At 48.4% G+C, this 18,690-nt stretch overlaps 1 protein-coding gene across 8 annotated transcripts in view; it reads right to left on the reverse strand.

Annotated features, from left to right (window-relative positions):
* MTMR14 (myotubularin related protein 14) overlaps window positions 1-18,690 on the reverse strand; it is a 55,064-nt gene that overhangs the window by 1,872 nt on the left and 34,502 nt on the right. For 3 of the 8 annotated variants that reach the window (XM_045832448.1, XM_045832449.1, XM_045832447.1), the window contains 8 exons: window positions 18,116-18,201; window positions 17,773-17,849; window positions 17,567-17,603; window positions 14,597-14,667; window positions 13,753-13,811; window positions 13,438-13,576; window positions 12,523-12,702; window positions 2,025-2,180 (listed from right to left, as the gene is read on the reverse strand). In XM_045832448.1, coding sequence (XP_045688404.1) covers window positions 2,025-2,180; window positions 12,523-12,702; window positions 13,438-13,576; window positions 13,753-13,811; window positions 14,597-14,667; window positions 17,567-17,603; window positions 17,773-17,849; window positions 18,116-18,201 — 805 coding nt within the window. Of the gene's footprint in view, window positions 1-2,024; window positions 2,181-11,364; window positions 11,474-12,522; window positions 12,703-13,437; window positions 13,577-13,752; window positions 13,812-14,596; window positions 14,668-17,566; window positions 17,604-17,772; window positions 17,850-18,115; window positions 18,202-18,690 lie in introns of all 8 variants that reach the window. The other 5 variants (XR_006784932.1, XM_045832450.1, XM_045832452.1 and 2 more) reach the window with 5 other exon arrangements.

Raw genomic sequence — 18,690 nt, forward strand, 5'->3', positions numbered from 1 at the left:
GAGGTATAAAAATAAATGACAGTCCTGGGTAGTTTGGGGAGAACAGATCTAGGGAAAGTAGACTGGTGGCAGTGAAGTGTGTGTGTGTGTGTATGTTTGAGTGTGAGAGAGAGAAGAGGAAAAGGAGGAGGAGGTTCTAGGCATAAAGAAAGTCAAACAGCTCTCGTAGCAGCAGTAAGAAAATGGAGCTGATACTGGATTCCTGCAATAACACGAACAACTCTGAAGTAGCTCTTGGCATTTGGGGGAGATGCATGGTCCTAGATCTTCTTTACTTTCTTGGGTTTCACACAGGCTGGAATCCAAGTGTGCATCTTCAGCTTTTTCTCAGAGCATATAACCAGGAGATTAATAGTTTGTATTTGGATGGAACACCCAAAGGTCTGAATGAGTGCATTTCTCGGAGGGAGAAGGGGAGAAATCACAACCTATTTAGAGACAAGAAAACTGGAGTCCAGAGAGGACGTGTGATCCACTTGTGGACACAGCAGGTAATGGGTAGACGGGAGCTGGAGCTGCCATAGTGCTGTCAGCTTTTCTCAAGAGAGGAGCTAATGGGCTGGGAGAAATCAAGGCTGATACCCCAAGACACAGCTGGTGAGGAGAACAGCTAGGATTTGGACTCAAGTATCTGATAACAAAGCCCAAGCACTGAACTCAGACACTGTGTTATCAACCCTGACCCCACCCCCTCCCTGCAGTCTTGGAGGCAGAGAGATCACATAGAGCCTGGGCCTCCTCTAGAATTCACCAGAACCAACCAGAATTCTAAGCTAGGAGCTCAAAGAGCTACCCAAGGTATAAACCACAGGATCTGGGACTGGAGTTGCCCATTTCAGTGGCTAATGCCAGGTAAGTGCAGGGTGCTGTTAGCAGGGGCAGAGATGTTTGTTCACTGTAGAGATAACTTGGGCCACTGTGGCTGAAGTAGAAAGTATCTACAGAATGGTGCAGACAACTATCTTTTTTAATCCTTCAAAAATCTAAGATGGGGATCTTGTTTCTGGCTGCAGTTCAGGCCCCTTAAGGACTTGGCTACAAAGGCTATGCCAGGCACTAGTGGCCTCTGAAGTCCCTGGGCTACTCCCCAGCTGCAGGACCAGGGCTGGTGAGTGCCATCCTGGAATCCCAAGGTCCAACTCCTGCCTGCCCTAAGCAGGGATCTTCTCAACTCCCCAGGACAACTTGATTCCAACCTGTCAGGACTGGCAGGTATGAGCTGGATTCTGGGGGTGGGGATGAATCCCCAGCTCCTTAAGTTTATTCACCCATCATGGTAGGGAGGTGAAGACCCCCAGGTAGCCAGAGATGAGGAGCGGGCCAGCAGAAGCTCCCCAGGAGCTCACCAGAGGCTCTCCCTGCACTGGCATCTAGAAGCAGCAGAGCAGGTAGGGGGTGGGGGACTGCCAAAGAGGCAGCCACTCAAGTATATTACAAGAACTGAAAGCCCAGTATCGAGACTTGGATTTTATAGGCTTGGGATTTAGTATGACCATCTGATTCTTTTCTGACCACAGGCAAAAGCAGAAGACAAAAATGTGGAGAGGTTGGCAAGGAACCAACCCATGGTTCTAATGGGGAGGAGCACAGCCCTAGGGCTAACCCAGCAACATTCTGGCTCTGGTCTCCACCATACACCTACCTTCAATTCACTTCCCCACTGTGCTGCTTTCAAAGGATTCTCCTGTTAGGCAAAGCCTCAGACAGAAATAGCATGTTCTATAGTTACAGTCCAGCCAGCTTTTCCTCAGGGTGTGCCTCGAGACACCCGTGTATGGGTTTTGGGCTGGGGAGAGTGAACATACATTCCAATGCACTTCCTAAGCGGCCCATATGGCCTCCTTTGTACCTCAGGGGTCCATGGGCAGTGAGGTATACTCAGCTAAGACATTGGGGTGGGGCAGGGATCCCAGGCCAGCTCCCTCGGGCTGGTTGCTGCCTCATTCCTAACCAGCACTCTTAATTGCTCACCAGCTTTTGATATGGGCAGGGGAGCATCCTGCCTTCTCAAGCAAGACACTTACAGACAACTGTTAGGGAGCTCCTCCGGGAAGCTGAAAGGGAGAGAGGAGTCTGTGTGCAGGACAGCCCGTTCCTGAATACTGCCACAGCCTGTTACCATCTGCCAGCTGCCAAAGTCTGTGGAGAGAGAGGATCCGGGCAGGGAATGGTCCACTGATCTGGGACAGAGAGGAGAGAGAGGGGAGATGATGCAGTCAGTCATATGCCTGACGGGAAGCAGTGGAGGGACGGGGGTTGGGAGGCCATGCTGGCCTGGGCCACGGCCACCAGGTTGTTGGTGGAGCATCTGTAAAGTCAACCACTTTCTCCAAAAGTGCAAAGACAGCTGGAGAGGCTGTGACCAAGAAAGAAGAGTACAGACCATAAGGCAGGATCAGCTGTGAGGACAATGCTTAGTGCAAAGACTTTCAGAAGCAAAAGATCAAGAGCAAAGCATGGTGACAAGAGGTGAGCCAGCAACCAAAGCCTGGGATCAGGGCTGACAGACCGAGTACAATCTCAATAGCACCAAAAGGAGGTGAGCAAGGCTGGATGTCCCAGGGACCAGGGAGGCAGGATCACCCCACACTTTCCAGCATGCAGCCTGTTGGAGAGGGCAACACAGACCCCCAGGGATTGTTGAGGTCCTTTCAGAGAGGTGGGAGAACAAGCCTCTGGGAACAGTGGAGGGTGGTGACCTAGATTAAGAGGTGCTGGGAGCCCTAGCCCTCTGCAGCACATTCTAGGAGCTCTAGTTTGCATTCATAAGCACACCCAGCAAACTCACTGGCTATGCCCAGAGGGACGGGATGAATCAGGCAGGCAACTTGACAGCTTCATCAGGCCTTTTTCACATGGAAGTTTGTGGGGTGCAGGGAGAGGAAAGTTGCATTGGGAATCTACTGCTGCCACCTCCTTCCCACTCAGAGCCAACCCTGCTCTGCCATCTCGGGGCAGCAGCCCAGCCAGTAGGGGTACAACAGGAAGGGAGGAGACAGGGAACCATCAAACAAAGGCCTTTCCATCAGCTACCCCATATCCCAGCCCCCAGAGATGCATCGTCTTTGATGCTTGACCCTTTATCCTTTATTTCAAAAACAGCAGAAGGTGCTCCTGCAGGGACCCAGAAACAGAGCAGAAGCATGAATAGTGGTATAGCAGGTGGGAGACAGAGAAAAACATTCACTGACCTCAACCCACCCCACTGGCTGACGTGAAGAGCTCCCAGTCTGAGGCAACAGTCCCCCATACCAGTCACACTAAGCTGACCTTATCCTCAAGCAGCTGCCACCTGAGTGCAGCTCTAGCCAGGCACTGCATCTCTACTGACCCTTAACCACCCCCATTTTAGAGACAGGGAAATGGCAGCCCAGACAGGTGAAGATACTTGCCCAAGGCACCACAGCTAGTGAGTGTAAGATTTTTAAAGCCAAGTTTGATTACAGATTTGTCCTACAATGGAACCACCTTGAGACAAGGAAAAACAGATGGCTTTCTACGTTAAAGCCACCATGAATCAGAACCTCCTGTAACACAGAGACTTGCCACATTCATCACTCCTGCTAAACTCCGGAAGGTGTATGACAGCAGCATTAGAGATGAGAACAGGACATGGTCTGCTACTTGGTGGAAGCCCCTAGTGCCCAAGAAAGCAGGGCGGCCCTGTTTCTAGATGGAGAAACTTGGTAGGGTTCATGCAGTCTGTAAATCAAAGAGACAAGAGAGGGCAGGCCATATGCCATAGTCTGGCGCCTGTCCAGTACTTCCTCCAGGTCATGCCGGGGCCTTCAGTTAGCACAACCCCGCTGAGGTCAGCCTGGCTCCACAAACCTCATCTACTGTTCAAACTTTAGGGTAGTTTCTTTCCCAGTTTTAGTGGTTTGTGGGAAAACAATTCCTAAACACCAGAGCCAATGCTGGCTAGAAGGGATGCTGAGTAGAAGAGGTGGGGCAGAGTGAGGCAGTCCTAGGGCAAGGACCAAGGGGGTTTCTTATGCCCCAATCTTATTCCCCCAAGGCTACAGAGACTCACACTGCCAATGGGAAAACAGTAGACAGATGGAATGTGGTTAAAGAGGTTCCCTGCAAAGATTCCTGGTTTCCTGGGCTAGTCACTTTCCTTTACTTCCCCAGTGTCCAGCAGGTAGCACCACCAGGCAAGAGCCACACCTGAGGCAGTCAGAGGGCAGCTGTGGGATGGAGTAGGCAGCACAGATAGCATCAGAGGACATGATCCCAGGGGACATGAAGCCATCTCAGCAAACAGCCATATTCTGCATCTTTTTCAAGAGTGAGCATACAGGCTTTAAATGAGTCTTCTTACTTGAGGCTTTTGTCAAAGAAAGGGTTGCAAGGCAACCATTCAGCTCCTGGGTTTGAGAGCAAGGGACTGTGCTAAGCAGAGAAGTCTGGATTAGCTGGCTATAGGGAATACCTGAAGATGAAAGGAAATAGTCACCAGAAGGGAGCACTTCCACCTGCCTAGTGAAAAGGAAAACCTTTCACTAAAGATAAAGAAAGAAAGGTAAAGAGGAAGGGAGGAAGAAAAAGAAAGACTCAATACACGTTAACTCAATCATCTTTAACAAGACCCCATACTCTTTGCCTCACACCCTTATTCAAGCACAAACAGAACAGCAAAAAGAGAGATGTCTGAGCTCCACCTCCTCTCATACCCAGGCTAGGGAACTAGAGGGAACCTGCGACTGAGCTACCTTCAAACTGCAGAACTGGAGCCAGTGTTGCTTCTAAGGGCATCTGTTCACATCCCTATGGCTCAGAAGGCCCAGGAGGTTGGCTTCTTGGCAATATTTCACTCCTTAGATGGATACAGTTCAGGCCCTCTTCACAGTACCAAAAAAGCTGCAACTTCCACCTTCCCTCTACCTCCTGCCAGATACCCGCCGTGGGCCAATTCAGGCAGGTGTCTTTAGATAGTCCTTTTTGGAAGGAGGTAGAATACCCATCCAAGCAGAATTGGCCCAAACCACACAGGTTAAACAAAAAGAAACAGATCTGGCCTGGTCTTTCACCTGCCCAGTGCCCTGATATGGCCCACTGCCCTCAGATAAGTGACTGATAAGGACAGGTCCTCAACCACAGCTACAGTTTACTGAACATTTGTAGGAAAGGTGAGTATTTATTATGTTACCAGGTATTTCATTCTATTACCTCATTTAAACCCAAACTGGTGGAGGCCAAGATCATTACTCCCACTTTAAAGATGGGATTCAAAAAACTGAGCTCACAACTACAACAGGAGGGTGCATGCAGCCCACACAAGAAGTGCACCTGGAGCACCCAGTTTGGGTGACTAGGGAGACTGTGCCACTGGGCCCTAGGGGACACCTATGGAAGGCCACTCTACCAAGACTGGGAGATGAAGCAGCTCTATCTAATACACAGAAACAATACGGGGAGGGAGGCAAAATGAGGAGACAAAGGAACATGCCCCAAATGAAAGAACAGAACAAAACTCCTGAAAAAGAACTAAATAAAATGGAGGCAAGCAGTCTACCAGATGCACAGTTCAAAACTCTGCTTATAGAATGCTCAATGAACTTATTGGAAGAGTAGTGAGAACTTCACCGAAGAGATAGAACACAAGAATGGAGATAGAAAACATAAAAACCAGTCAGAAATGAAGAATATAGTAACTGAAATGAAGAATACATTACAGGGAATCAACAATACAGCAATAGGGCAGAGGATTGAATCAGCAATTTGGAAGATAAGGGAGCAGAAAATATCCATTCAAAATAACAGAAAGAAAAATGAATTTAAAAACATGAGGATAGTTTAAGGAGTCACTGGGACAACTTCAAGTATACAAACATTCACATCTTCGGGGTGCTGGAAGGAGACAGCACAGGACACTGAGAACCTATTTGAAGAAATAATGACTGAGAACTTTCCTAACCTGGTAAAGGAAAAAGATACATAAGTCTAGGAAGCACAGACTCCCAAACAAGGTGAACCCAAAGAGGCCTACACGAAGATAAATAATTAGAAAGCCAGATTAAAGATAAAGAGAATCTTAAAAGAAGCAAGAGAAAAACAGTTAGTTACCTACAAGGGAGCTCCTAGAAGACTGTCAGATGACTTTTCAACAGAAATTTGCAGGCCAGAAGAGACTGGAATGAAATATTCAAAGTGATGAAAAGCAAGGACCTAAGATTAAAATTACTCTACTCAGCAAAACTATCATTTAGAATCAAAGGATATATAAAGAGCTCCCTTTCTTGTCCCAGACAAGAAAAAGCTGAAAGGAATTCATCACCACAAAACCACTACTACAAGGAATGCTAAAGGGTTTTCTTTAAGAAAAAGAAAAGGTGCCCTGGCTAGCATAGCTCAGTGGATTGAGCGTGGGCTGCGAACCAAAGCATTGCAGGTTCGATTCCCAGTCAGGGCACATGCCTGGGTTGCAGGCCACAACCCCCAGCAACCACACATTGATGTTTCTCTCTCTCTCTCTCTCTCTCCCCCCCTCCCCTCTCTAAAAATAAAATAAAATCTTAAAAAAAAAGGTTAAAAAATATGAATAGTAAAATGGCAATAAAAACATATCAACAATTATTTTAAATGGAAATAGACTAAATAATCCAATGGAAAGAAATACAGTGGCTGAATGGATAACAAAACAATTCCCTTATACATTCTGTCTATAACCTCAAATCAAAAGACACACACAGACTGAAAGTCAAGGGATGGAAAATTTCATATTTCCATATTTCATGGAAATGGAAACAAAGAAAAAGCTGGGGAAGCAATGCTTATACCAGACAAAAAAGACTTTTTAAAACTCTGAATCAACTATTTTTTTCCAATCAAATTGTTTTTTTCAATCAAATTTTTTATTGGGTGACACTGGTCTGCAAAACTATACAGGTTTCAAGCATAGCTCAACAAAACATTACCTACACACTGCACTTTGTGCGTACCACCCCAAGCAAAGTCTTTCCTTCCCTGTTTCCCCACCTCCACCTACCCTCTGGCTATCACCCCACTGTTCCGTGTGTGATATATATTTTACGTGTGTATGTACATATACATTTTGCTTAATCCCTTTCACTTTCTTTCATCCAACCCCTCAACTCCCTTCCCCTCTGACGGCTGTCAGTCTGTTCTATGTATCCATGCTTCTATTTCTACAGACAAAATAAATTTTAAAACAAAGGCCATAACAAGACAAAGAAGAACCCAGCAACTCCATTTCTGGGTATTTACCCAAAGAAACTCAAAATACTACATTGAAAAGACATACGCATCCATATGTTCATTATAGCATTATTTATAATAGACAAGATACGGAAACAACTTGTGTCCATCAACAGATGAATAGATAGAAAGTGGTACTTATATACAACGAAATATGACTCAGCTATAAATATAAAATGTAGCCATCAACAACGACATGGATAGATTTAGAGGATATCGTGCTGAGTGAAGTAAGACAGAGAAAGACAAGTGCCATAAGATTTCACTTGTATGTGGAATCTAAAAAGAAAAAAAAGAGCAAGCAGGCCAGAAATAGACTCACAGATACAGGAAACATTTTGACAGTTGCCAGATGGGAGGGGAGCTGGGGGGGGCGGGATTGGTGAAAAAGGTAAAGGAACTGAGAAGTACAAACTGGCAGTTACAGAATAGTCATGGGGATGTAAAGTACAACATAGGGAATACAGTCAATAATACTGTAATAATTAAGTATGATGTTAGATGGGTACTAGATTTAGCAGGGTGATCACATTGTAAGTTATATAAATGTATAATCAATCCTGGGTTATACACCTGAAACTAATATAATGTTGTATGTTAACTGTGATTAAAAAATAGAAAATAGTTAAAAATTAAAAAAAACAGCCCAGGCCTGATAGGTCAGTTGGTTAGAGCATCATCCCAATAAACCAAGGGTGTGAGTTTGATCCCTGGTCAGGGCATATACAAGAAACAATCAATGAATGCATAAATAAACAGAACAACAAATTGATGTTTAAACAAAAACAACAAAAAACAAAACAAAAAGAGATGGGATTGTAATGCATTTAGAATCCTGTCCATCAAAAACACATCAAAATAGGCCCTGACTGGTATGACTCAGTGGATTGAGTGCCAGCCTGCAAACCAAGGGTTGCTGGTTCTATTCCCAGTAAGGACACATGCCTGGGTTGTGGGCCAGGTCCCCCGCAGGGGGTGTGTGAAAGGCAACCACACACTGATGTTTCTGTCCCTCTCTTTCTCCCTTTCTTTCCCTCTCTCTAAAAATAAGTAAATAAAATCTAAAAAAAAATCATAATTACATTAGCCAAGATTAAAGATAAGGAAAGAATCTTAAAAGCAGCAAGAGAAAAGGAGACAGTTACCTACAAAGGAGTTCCCATAAGACTATCAGCTGATTTCTGAAAAGAAACCTTACAGGAGAGAAGGGGCTGGAAAGAAGTATTCCAAGTCACGAAAGGCAAGGACCTACATCCAAGATTACTCTATCCAGAAAAGCTATCATTTAGAATAGAAGGGCAGATAAAGTGCTTCCCAGATAAGGTCAAGTTAAAAGAGTTCTTCATCATCAAACCCTTATTACATGAAATGTTAAAAGGACTTATCTAAGAAAAAGAAAAAGATCAAAACTATGAACTGTAAAATGACAAACTCATAACTATCAATAATAAAACCTAAATAAACAAAACCAAAAATGAACTAAGCAAACAATTAGAACAGGAACAGAATCACAGAAATGGAGATCACATGGAGGGTTATCAGTGGGGATGGGGAGAGGAGAGAGTTGGGGAAACGGTACAGGGAATAAGTAGCATAACTGGTAGGTAGAAAATAGACAGGGGGAGGTTAAGAATAGTATGGGAAATGGAGAAGCCAAAGAACTTATATGTATGACAAATGGACATGAACTAAAGTGGGGGAGTGTTGGTGGGAGGAGAGGTACAGGGTGGAAAGGAATAAAGAGGGGAAAAATATGGGACAACTGTAATAGCATAATCAAGAAAATACACAATAAATAAATAAAATGTCAAAAAAATCCCCCCCACACATCAAAATAGGCCAAGGTTTAGCAATACGTCTGAATTTTCATTTATTTCTAAAATTCACTTAAGTAAAACTCCCCATCCCCCTCTGAAGCTGTATAAACTAGGCATATAAACTAAGACCTGGCAAATAAACAAACAAAAGAACCTGAGCACAGAAGAGATGTGATTTTTCCAAGTCAAAAAACTAGAAGTGCAAAACGGAGTGAAACCCAGGTCTGACCAAAAGCCATGCCAGCCCTGATCTTTCTTCCTGATAAGGGGTGGCAGCGGCCTCGGGTTGGTTCACTGATGGACACATACCTTCCAACTGCAATAAAGCACAGAGCTTCTGACCTGTGGTTGGAAAAGGTTTGCATGTGATCCCTGGATGTGAAAAAGGAAGCAGTGTGTCCCAGGAGTGACCAGCCACCATTAGGGAAGGTGGACAGAAGAGAGATGGCATGTAGGAGGCAAGGGGAAAGAACCAAAGGCTGCCTTTTCCACCGGATCTCTCCATATGAACCAATATTTTCCTTTACTGCTTAAACTACCAAGTGCCAAGTCTGAAGTCACGCTGGGAATGAATATTTAAGCCAAGACCCTAAATCCTAGACTTGAGGGGACTAGATGTGTCCTAATCTACACACCTGCCCCTCATCAACCTCCAAGCCCCCAGAAGATGACTCACAACCTCTACCCAAATGAGTACCTCCAGGAATGGGGCATTAAGGGAAGAATCCTTCAGTTCAACAAGGGCCTGAATTCACAGAGCAACTGACCTCAGAGATGGCTGGAATGGGCTTTCTTACACATTTAAAAAACAAACACCACTTTCTCCCAGTCCGGCCTTTAACCATAGGCACAAGTGTGCACGAATGCGTGTGACTCAACCAGGGGCCTTTGTGTTTCTCCCCAAGTCCAAGGAGAGGTGTTTTGGGGCCTCCAAATTTTCCGCTCCAGTCTCAAGCTGGCAATGCCTTTAGGCACTGGTCCTCACTCTTCCCAGCCCCCCGCCCTGTAGCTGATGAGAGATTTAACAATGGTCCAGAAATAAAGCTTAGCCAGAATCTGCTGTAGTGGCAGTCGATAATGCAAAAAAGCCACCAGTCTTTCTGGTGAGGGGCATGAGTTAGGGCTGGGTAAGTGGCAGTACCCCCACAGACGTTTCTTCCCAACCCAATACCTACTTCTTCACTTTGAACAAAGCTTTACTGATTCCTTCTATAGGGAAGCCCTGCCTTAACAGAGAATTCGGGAATTTGGAGCACATGAAACCCTGGGAATTCACATTGTGAGAGGAATTTTGGCTGTCACAGATAGCTTTACTAAAGGGTTTCCTTCCACAGAGTACCCCCTACTGCACTAAAAAGCTGATTGGCTACTGTTACCTAAGAGAGGCAGGGAAGCTAAAGACAGGATCCCTCAGGCACTTGAAGATAAAAGAGACTAAATTAATTTTAATGTTAATGGAAATACATAATTAGAATGCTTCAAACCTGAATAATCTAGTCTTTCAAAACCTCTGGCAGATAGACATCCAACCCAGAACCTTATTGCCTGGCCAGCCCAGCCAGGCTCCAAGTGGGCATTCCCAGAATAGCCCAGCAGAGTCATCAAACACCTCACAGCAGCCCACCTCATGCCTTTCCCAGGCTTTGTGTCCTACTTTGGACCAGTTGTCCCAGCCTCAATTAGGCCCTGTCTGGACCAAAGGTCTGAGGAGTCAGAGGATACCCCAACGCTGCTTGGCCTCTGAGGGAGGGGCCTTAGCTGCTATCCTGGACTGGCCATAGGAGTCTGAGCCCCACAGTCAAGTGGAGAACCACTGGTGAGGCTCAGGGAAACTAGCACAAGACTGAAAGTATGCTCTTTTGGCGGGAAGATGGGAATAACAAATAGCTGGGGTGTGGGAAGAGGTGATGGATTGCTGCCTCAACAAGGGAACCCCCAGCAGCTGGATAGTTAACACCAGGGCAGGGCCACAGAAGCCAAGAGGAATCTTCCGGTTTCCTTCCCAGATGTCCAGCAACGCTGCACAGGCAGAAAAGGAGACAGAGATGACGAGCAAGAGCTCCAGCCCAGAAAGGTGAGGGTCACGTAGTGCTGCAGCAGCCCTGGACCTGCCCCAGGAAAGCTGGGCACGCAAAGGTGACACGGCAGTGGGCCCAGAGAGGAGGGGAATGAGTACAGGCATGTGGACTTGCTGCCTCGCATGATCTCTGCTCAGCTACTCCTGTCTCCCCAAACCTCCTGTGGGGTCAGAGGGGTTGTGGTCTCCATTGGATGAACTCACTACAGCACTGGCAGACACGTTAGTGCTCCAAGTTGAAGGACTCACCTTCAGAGGTGAGTGTGTGGGACCCATCTGGCCAGTGCAGTCTGGAGCTCTACAACTGATCTGCTCTGTGTAGGTGGGGAGGAGGCTCTTCCCCATCTTCCTCCATTGCCTGGTTTTGCCCACAGAGAAAAATCAGAGGATGGCAATGAGGGGAAGAGTTCCAGAAGTTCCAAGTTTCTCCTTGTTCAATATGCTTGTGACTTTGGGGCTCCTTGTTTCCTTCCTCCTTGGTACAGACTCACTACAATTAAGGTCTGAAACTCTGGCAGAGCTAGGCTCAAATCCAGGGTGGACTTCAATGCTCATGCTTTTTCTGCTAAGTGCCCATTTCTCCCTAGAATTTATTAAGTACTTTTTAAGTCCCACACTGCTTTGTTCTCTCCAGAAGGATCAGACATTCTCAAGGCCTTAGAAAACAAAGCAATTCACAGCATTCTTTCCCTGGGGGTATGACGTGGAAAAAGTGGTATGGGTTCAGCTCAGAAATGTTTTCCCCAAGTGCCAGACCATCCCTCAAACCTAAGCCCCTGTGGTTGCTCAGCTTCAGCCTCATCTAGGAAACATCATTCCTGCAGCAACTCCAGCCACACCTGTCTGTCATGGCTGAGCTGTTCCAGTTCCCGGCATGTGGAGCCTCCTGAGGTTTGCCCCAGCCATGCACATCTAGCCCAGCTCCTTATTATCTGTTCTTCTCATTGCTCTACCAGCTGAGACACAGAATGTGAGTGCCAGAAAGGACTTGAAGGATCTAGAGTCATCTCCATAATGAGAATGTGAGGTCCACAGGGAAGGAGGTGGGGTGGTGGGCTGAGACTTGCCAAAGTCAACAGGTGAAGGCAGCCCCAATTCACATCACAACCACCAAGCCCTCTGAATTCCCCACCTGCCAGGGCTCCGGGAAGGAGTTTCAAACCACTCTATGAACCACCTCTTGCTCTGGACCCAAACATTAACCCATCCTCCAAATAGTGCGTTGGCCTGCAAGCGTGTCAATTCCCTCTGGCCTCCTGGGTACACTGTGCACCAGGCCATACGCCAGGAACCCTGTCCTAAGACAGCACCTGAGGCACCATCTCAAGTGCTGGAACCCCACTTTCTGCCTTATTAAGTGGGGGAGGGCGAGCTACCTCCAACATTAGAGGCTTTGGAGCTCCTCACCTGGCTTTGGGCACCTCCAGGGGACTGCTACCTATCCTGAAAAAGTTGTCAGAATGGTTCGAGGAGGAGGAGCTGGAAGACTTGGCTTCTACCAGCCCCTGATGGGAAGGCAGGCGGTCCTCCGAGGGCTGTAGCCGGTTCCAGAGCACACTCTGTGGAGAGGATGAGTGGCTTTTCCTCCTGCAGTGGAAAGAGGAGGACTGTTGGCTAAGGGGTTGCCCCAGGTGAGCCCTACTTTTACCAAATCTCAGGGTCCAGTCTTTACTTCCAGCGGGAAAATGCCATATGGGAGTGGGCATACATCAATACTCCCTTAGACTCGGCCGTGGGCAGCAAGAGCTGGGTCTTCATGGAAGGGCTGTGGCATCCAAATAATACCTACTGGCCTCAGAGCACATGCTAGAAAACAGATCTTTAACTAACAGTTCAGTAACTGCCCCTCCCTCCAAATGTTAGACAAAATCTTGAGCCATTCTCTAGGAAGAAGTCATCAGGTTCTCAGATTTCATCAGATTTTCAAAGGAGTTGACTCAACCAAGTCCCCAATTCCCAATCATCACTTTGTACTCACTACTTCTTGTTTTCTTCTTCTTTCTAAACTGTCCCCCCACCTCCCAGTCAAATAATACAAGGGAGCTCCCCCAGGGAGTCCCTTTAACATTTAGCTTTCCCTCACCCAGCCCTGTCGCTTCTTCCGTGACTTCACAGGCAGCCCAAGCCCTTCATGCTCCTGGGCCACCACAGGCAGTGCCCCTCACCAACCAGATGGCTGGCCTCCAAGGCCCAGAAGAGACAGCAGGGCACAGAGCTGTGCTCTCAGCCTACTGTTGGAGGCCCCTTTGTTCCTGGGACTCCCTGGAGCTGGTGACCTGGGCCACAGCTGTGAGCAAGCTTAGTTCCAGCCTGGCCCCTCACCAAGCTGCTTGAGTCTGTGCTCCTGCAGTGACCAGCTCCACGGCCTCATAGGTAAAGCTCCCAGTGGCTCCTGGGGAGCTCTCCATGACCAGAGAGAAGTCGCTGCCAAGGCTGGTGGTGCTGCCACGGTCCTTTCGTCCTGAAAGAGGCCAAGGCCATCTGTTCAGCACATTATCTTCTCCCACTACTGGTCCCCCACCTCTTCCATACCATACAACGGGAGAAAGAAGCTTCTAGAAAAAAAACAATTCCTGTGCGGTCCATAGTCAGAAAGAGGAACAGAGGAAGGGCAATCTGCTGGGGCCTGTGACTCACTCAGCATGCAGATATCTTCCAGGGTGAAGCCTGCATCCCGGGCTGGCAAACTCTTCCTCCTGCAAACAGAACTCAGAATGGTGAACTCCAGACTGGGCTAGGGCCTTCTTTGACCCTGCACCGCCACACTGCTCACCTGGAAAGAAGCTTTAACTCACTGGCAACTCATGGACATAAGGTCCTACCCTAGAGTGTTGCAAAATCCCAGACCCACTTCTGGGAGACCAGCAAAGCCTGCCTCTTTCCTGTCAGCTTGGCCTCTTAGAGGTCAAGTCTGGCTAAACACACTGGGAGCTTGAATTTGGAAGGCAAGGGAACTCAGAAAAGATACCAACTCTCACAGGAGTCCTAAGGCAACTGCCAAGCAACACTCCTGCATTTCCCAGTCTGGGAGCAGACTCTGCTCTGCGGTGACGGGCTGCACAGTGGTGCAAACACAACTTACAGAAGCCTAGGGAGGGCAACTCTCCACCCAGGGAGGAGAACTGGCTGCTTTCGCTGGGCTGTGGGGAGCTATGAGTCCTCCTGTCCTTGGGCTGGCTTTCCTACAGCACAGCGCCCTGTTCTCCTGGTTATCAAAGACCACTCATCTGTCCCAAAACCTCTCTGACAGTATGGCTGCAGGAGAATCCCAGCCTGCCTCACAGGCAGAAGAGCCTCTTTACTCACTAGCCCTCACCAGGGACCCCTGCCCTGGCCTTAGAGGGAAGGCATGGAAGAAGGCCAGCATGCAAACGCACAGGGGAGCAGGGCAGGGATAAGATGGCAAAGAAAGCCCTGCCTGCAGTAGAGTGACCCTTCCAAGAGCACCTTGGCACTAGTGTGAGAGCAGGCCTCTCCTTACCTCTGTGTCTTCAGAGAAGAGAACTCCTCAGAGATGATATGCTTCAAAAAATTGAAGCAGAAGAAGAAAATCTGAAGAAACAAAACAGCGGCACACATGAAAAGACAGTCTTCTCCAGAGAGAAGAATCTAAGTGGCAGAATGCCCGGGAGAGGGCAGGCAGCCACACGGGTCAGCCCTCTGCAGGACAGCAGCCCTGTTCTGGGGACCCTGCTGGATAATCCGGTCTGTAAACGGTATGTGTGGTAGAGAGGGCTTAGCAGGCCAGGCAAGTGCACTTGGCTGGGGAAAGGACGGAAGGGATCATGTTTCTTTCCTGGGAATGCAAGAAAGTAAGCCAGGGATTTTTCAAACTCTTCAAATATAACACACGTGACCTCAAGCAACTGAAAAGGATGAAGAGCACAGCATCTTTTTCCCTTAGCCTCTCATAAGAGACAGATGAATGAAGGAGGACAGCTGGGGGAGATTATTTTGAGGCAGAGAGATTAAATCAACACAAATTAAGGAACACAATGGAAGGGAAAGGGGTAAGATTCTGTAGGGGGGAGATGCCCAGAAATAGTGGCTCAGGAGAAGCAGGGGTGAGGGGCGGCCAGGGTCTGGCCCCCACTCTGCTCAGGAGCTATGACAGGCAGGTCTAAGTCTGAGGTGGGCACAGGCAGGAGGAGGCTCCTGACTTCCAGCCACATCCCCACCACCATTCTCCCTTCCAGCCATTGCCCTAATCAGATGGACCCCCTTTAAATGCACAAAAGGCAGTCTTTGCAGTTTTTAAGACTCCCCAGTGATTCTGAGAGGTATGGTACATGAACCCCTCATGGTATCCCAGAGCCCCATGAGATTTTCTCAAACAAACAAAACAACAACAAACCATCAAAAGAAAGAAAGAATGAATGAATGATGGTCAGGTCAATATGAAAATGTGTTACATAAAATTGAACAGGTGTTTTCACCAAAGGCTTTCTAGTCTTTAATATGCTAATGTGCTATGAACCTCAAAGACAAGGAAGGGAAATAGAGTACTATTTACTAGGCCTCCATTTTTTTTTGTTTTCATTTTTTAAAACATCGATGGCTTTTTTTTATGATAATGTCAAGTTTAATCTGCCAAATACAACAAGTTGGACCTGTGGAGCACGTTTTGCCTGGGTGCCGCACAGCAAACAGGCTTCTTAAAATGATCATGAGTGAGGTTAAGAATGGGCCGGGCCAGAAGGGTGGGAATGGGTTGGGGAAGAGCAGAGGGGAGGTCTCAGTCAGAGGGGGCTGGCCAGAGTTGAGCCATGACCTTCAGGGACCCAGGTGCATGGGCTCACCTTTGAGTTAGCACCCAGCCAACAGAGATGAGCTGGTTGTCACAAACACGCCAGCAACTGCCCCAGCACAACTGCCCCCTACTGCACAATCTACTAGACAAATGGATGCTCTTCGTACTCCAACCTTCCAGGAACCCCCAGCAAGGGTTATGAGTTATAAAAACAGCAAAACATTCAAATGATTACATATGAAATGCTGTCATGCATCTTTTTGCAGCCGCCCCCTCCCCTCAGCCCCCTCCCCTCAGCCCCCTCCCATGCCCACCTACCGTCTCCCCTCATCCCCCCACACCAGATGAAGAGGAGGCCCCAGGCCATGGGGGCTCCTCACCCGGTGGGCCTGCTGAAGCACAAAGCATCAGTCAGTGTGTCTGGAGTGTCCAGTGGAGGTAAGAGAAAAGCCCATTCCCCGAAAACCAACCCTCTCAGCTGAGGAGAGCCTCTTGTATATGCCGAGAGATGGCCAGAGTTTAAATCCAGACCCCACTGGGCTCAGCCCCATCTTCTGCAGAGTCTCTGAAGGCAGAATCTGGCCTGCACCATGGATGGGAGACTTGGTATGGAGGGCAGGATGTCCTGGAGAGCCAGTGAGTGTCAAAATGAGTGACTGCAAAGGGGCTTTCCGTGGAGATTACAGTGCCAAAGTCAATGTTTCTAACAGAGTTCACCGAAGCCTCTGAGGAACTGGCTTATGAGCTCTGCAGCTCTGGCAGACGCAGTAAGTGCTTGGGAGATTTGGAAGGGGCAAGGAGAGCTATGAGGGAGGAACAAAAGGAGGCACAAAATAAGATGCCTGGAAAAGAAGGCAGCCTCAGAAGAGTGAGAAAGATGTTTCAAGAAGATAAGGAGGGGGGGTGGGGGGCAGAAGAAAAGAGCTAACACTGCGTGGTGGCTCCCATGCTAGGCATGTGCACACATTCTCTTTGTGAGGCAGGAGGACCGACAGCAGGAGTCTCAAGGTTAATCACATCACCGCAAGGTCACCCAGGTAGTAAGTGGGACAACTTGGATTTAAACTCAGGTCTGACTCTAGGTCTGTATTTAGGGAAAACAAGGATACTAAAGAGGCAAAGATGGAGAAAAACAGCAAAAAGGATGGGTGTAGAGAGGTCAGAATAGACAGGAAAAAGGGGTGAGCTCCAGATAGGAAAGGAGACCTTGGAGCCCAGCTGGCCCTGCCTGGTCGGGGGCTGGCTGGCAGTGAGGAGCAGGGCAGGACCTCGCTTGCATGGACAGCCCTGGGGCTTAAAAGTTGCTGAGTGGGTGTGCTGAGAGTAGAGAGGTCGGGGAAGAGCACCTGGGTTTTAGCCATAAGGATAAGGGGGACGGAGAGGACTTGTAAATTGGTTCCAGAGCTGAGTGGAGAAAACAAGGCCAGCTCTAAGAAGGATGGCAGCAAAAGGGGGAAAGGAGTGGCACACGAAGGTCACAGGTAGCATGTGGGCAGTGTCATCCCCATAGGGCAGGAAAGGAGCCCAGGATCAGAACGGGCTGTGGTGCTGGTGCTTTTCCTGCCACGCTGCCTAACCCCAGTGCACGCCAGGGAGGGAACTGTGGATACCAAACTGACCATCATGAAGTCCCTCTTGTGGGTAAAAAACCCAAGCTCTGGGAGCCCTGGCATGTGCTTGCAGACTGTGAATGGTACCCACCTCCTCTCCTTTGCTGAGCCGATCTACCAACATGTGCCTGCAACGAAAAGGCAAGGAAGTCACAGAGAGCAGTGCCGAGATAGGGAGGCAAAAGGGGTCACAGGGGCCTCAGACACTGTCATAGAAGCCACTACACACGTCCACACAGAAATGTAGTTCTCATGGCACTGCTCCCACCCAAAACCTGACATTCCCCAAAGGCTTACCCAAAGAGGAACCAATCATAGGCCACTGTTAGGTAGAGGATCTCAGCAGGCTTTAGGGACGTGTGGATGAGCCCATCCTGGAAGGGACAGGGAAGACAAGCCAAGATCAGGAAGATGCCTCCCCGAGACAAAGCCCCCTCCTCGTTCCAGGAGCTGAACCACAGCTACAAACCCAGTGGTGAGGCTGCCCAACAACCTTCAGAAACAGGGTTAAACACACCACCTCACTCCAAATCTTTACTCCCCAGAGCTACCTACTTCCTCATGCTCCCAAAGGGTAGGTCTTGGTATGGGCTAAGTTCTGAATGCTCCCTGACCTCCCACCCTGCCCATCTGTACTCACAGCCCACAAGGAAAGGCGCAGAAGAGAGATGAAGAGGGGGGTCCGATCCCAGCCTGAGATACAGTGTACTAGCAGCCCGCTGTCGTCTACTCAGGAACCCGGAAGAGAAGCAAACATAGGCTGATGAGAAGGAAGCATGTCACCCACCCCCGGCCTGGTGTGAAAGCCAGACCACCCCTAGTCTCCCTCTTCCTGGTGGGCTTTCCCGAGTTCTTCTCCAATCTCATCCCAGAGAGGGGTGGGTGGTGGGTACCTGTCTGTCTGCAGCACCTCTTTCTTCTGGCTACAGGGTACTTTTAGGGAAGCAGTGATGCTTGGACAGTCCGCTTTGCCCAAGTCATGTAAGTGGGCCTGAACTGCGTGTCACTGCCCAGCACTTCTCAGGGAGGGCACTACAGGTATTTCAGGGGAAACCAATTCACTCTACAGGGGTGTCTCAAGAACATTTAGAGTCCCTGGCTGACACCCACCAAATATAGGTAGGCTTTCCCTAGTTCGTACAACACCTGACTCTGCAGAAGCCCCCTGAGGGGCAGTGCTGCACCAGACAGAGAATCACCGCCTAGCTCCAGGAA

Source organism: Phyllostomus hastatus, unplaced genomic scaffold (genome assembly GCF_019186645.2).
Source record: "Phyllostomus hastatus isolate PE091 unplaced genomic scaffold, TTU_PhHast_1.1 phas_contig_16, whole genome shotgun sequence".
In the NCBI taxonomy this organism is placed as follows: domain Eukaryota; kingdom Metazoa; phylum Chordata; class Mammalia; order Chiroptera; family Phyllostomidae; genus Phyllostomus; species Phyllostomus hastatus.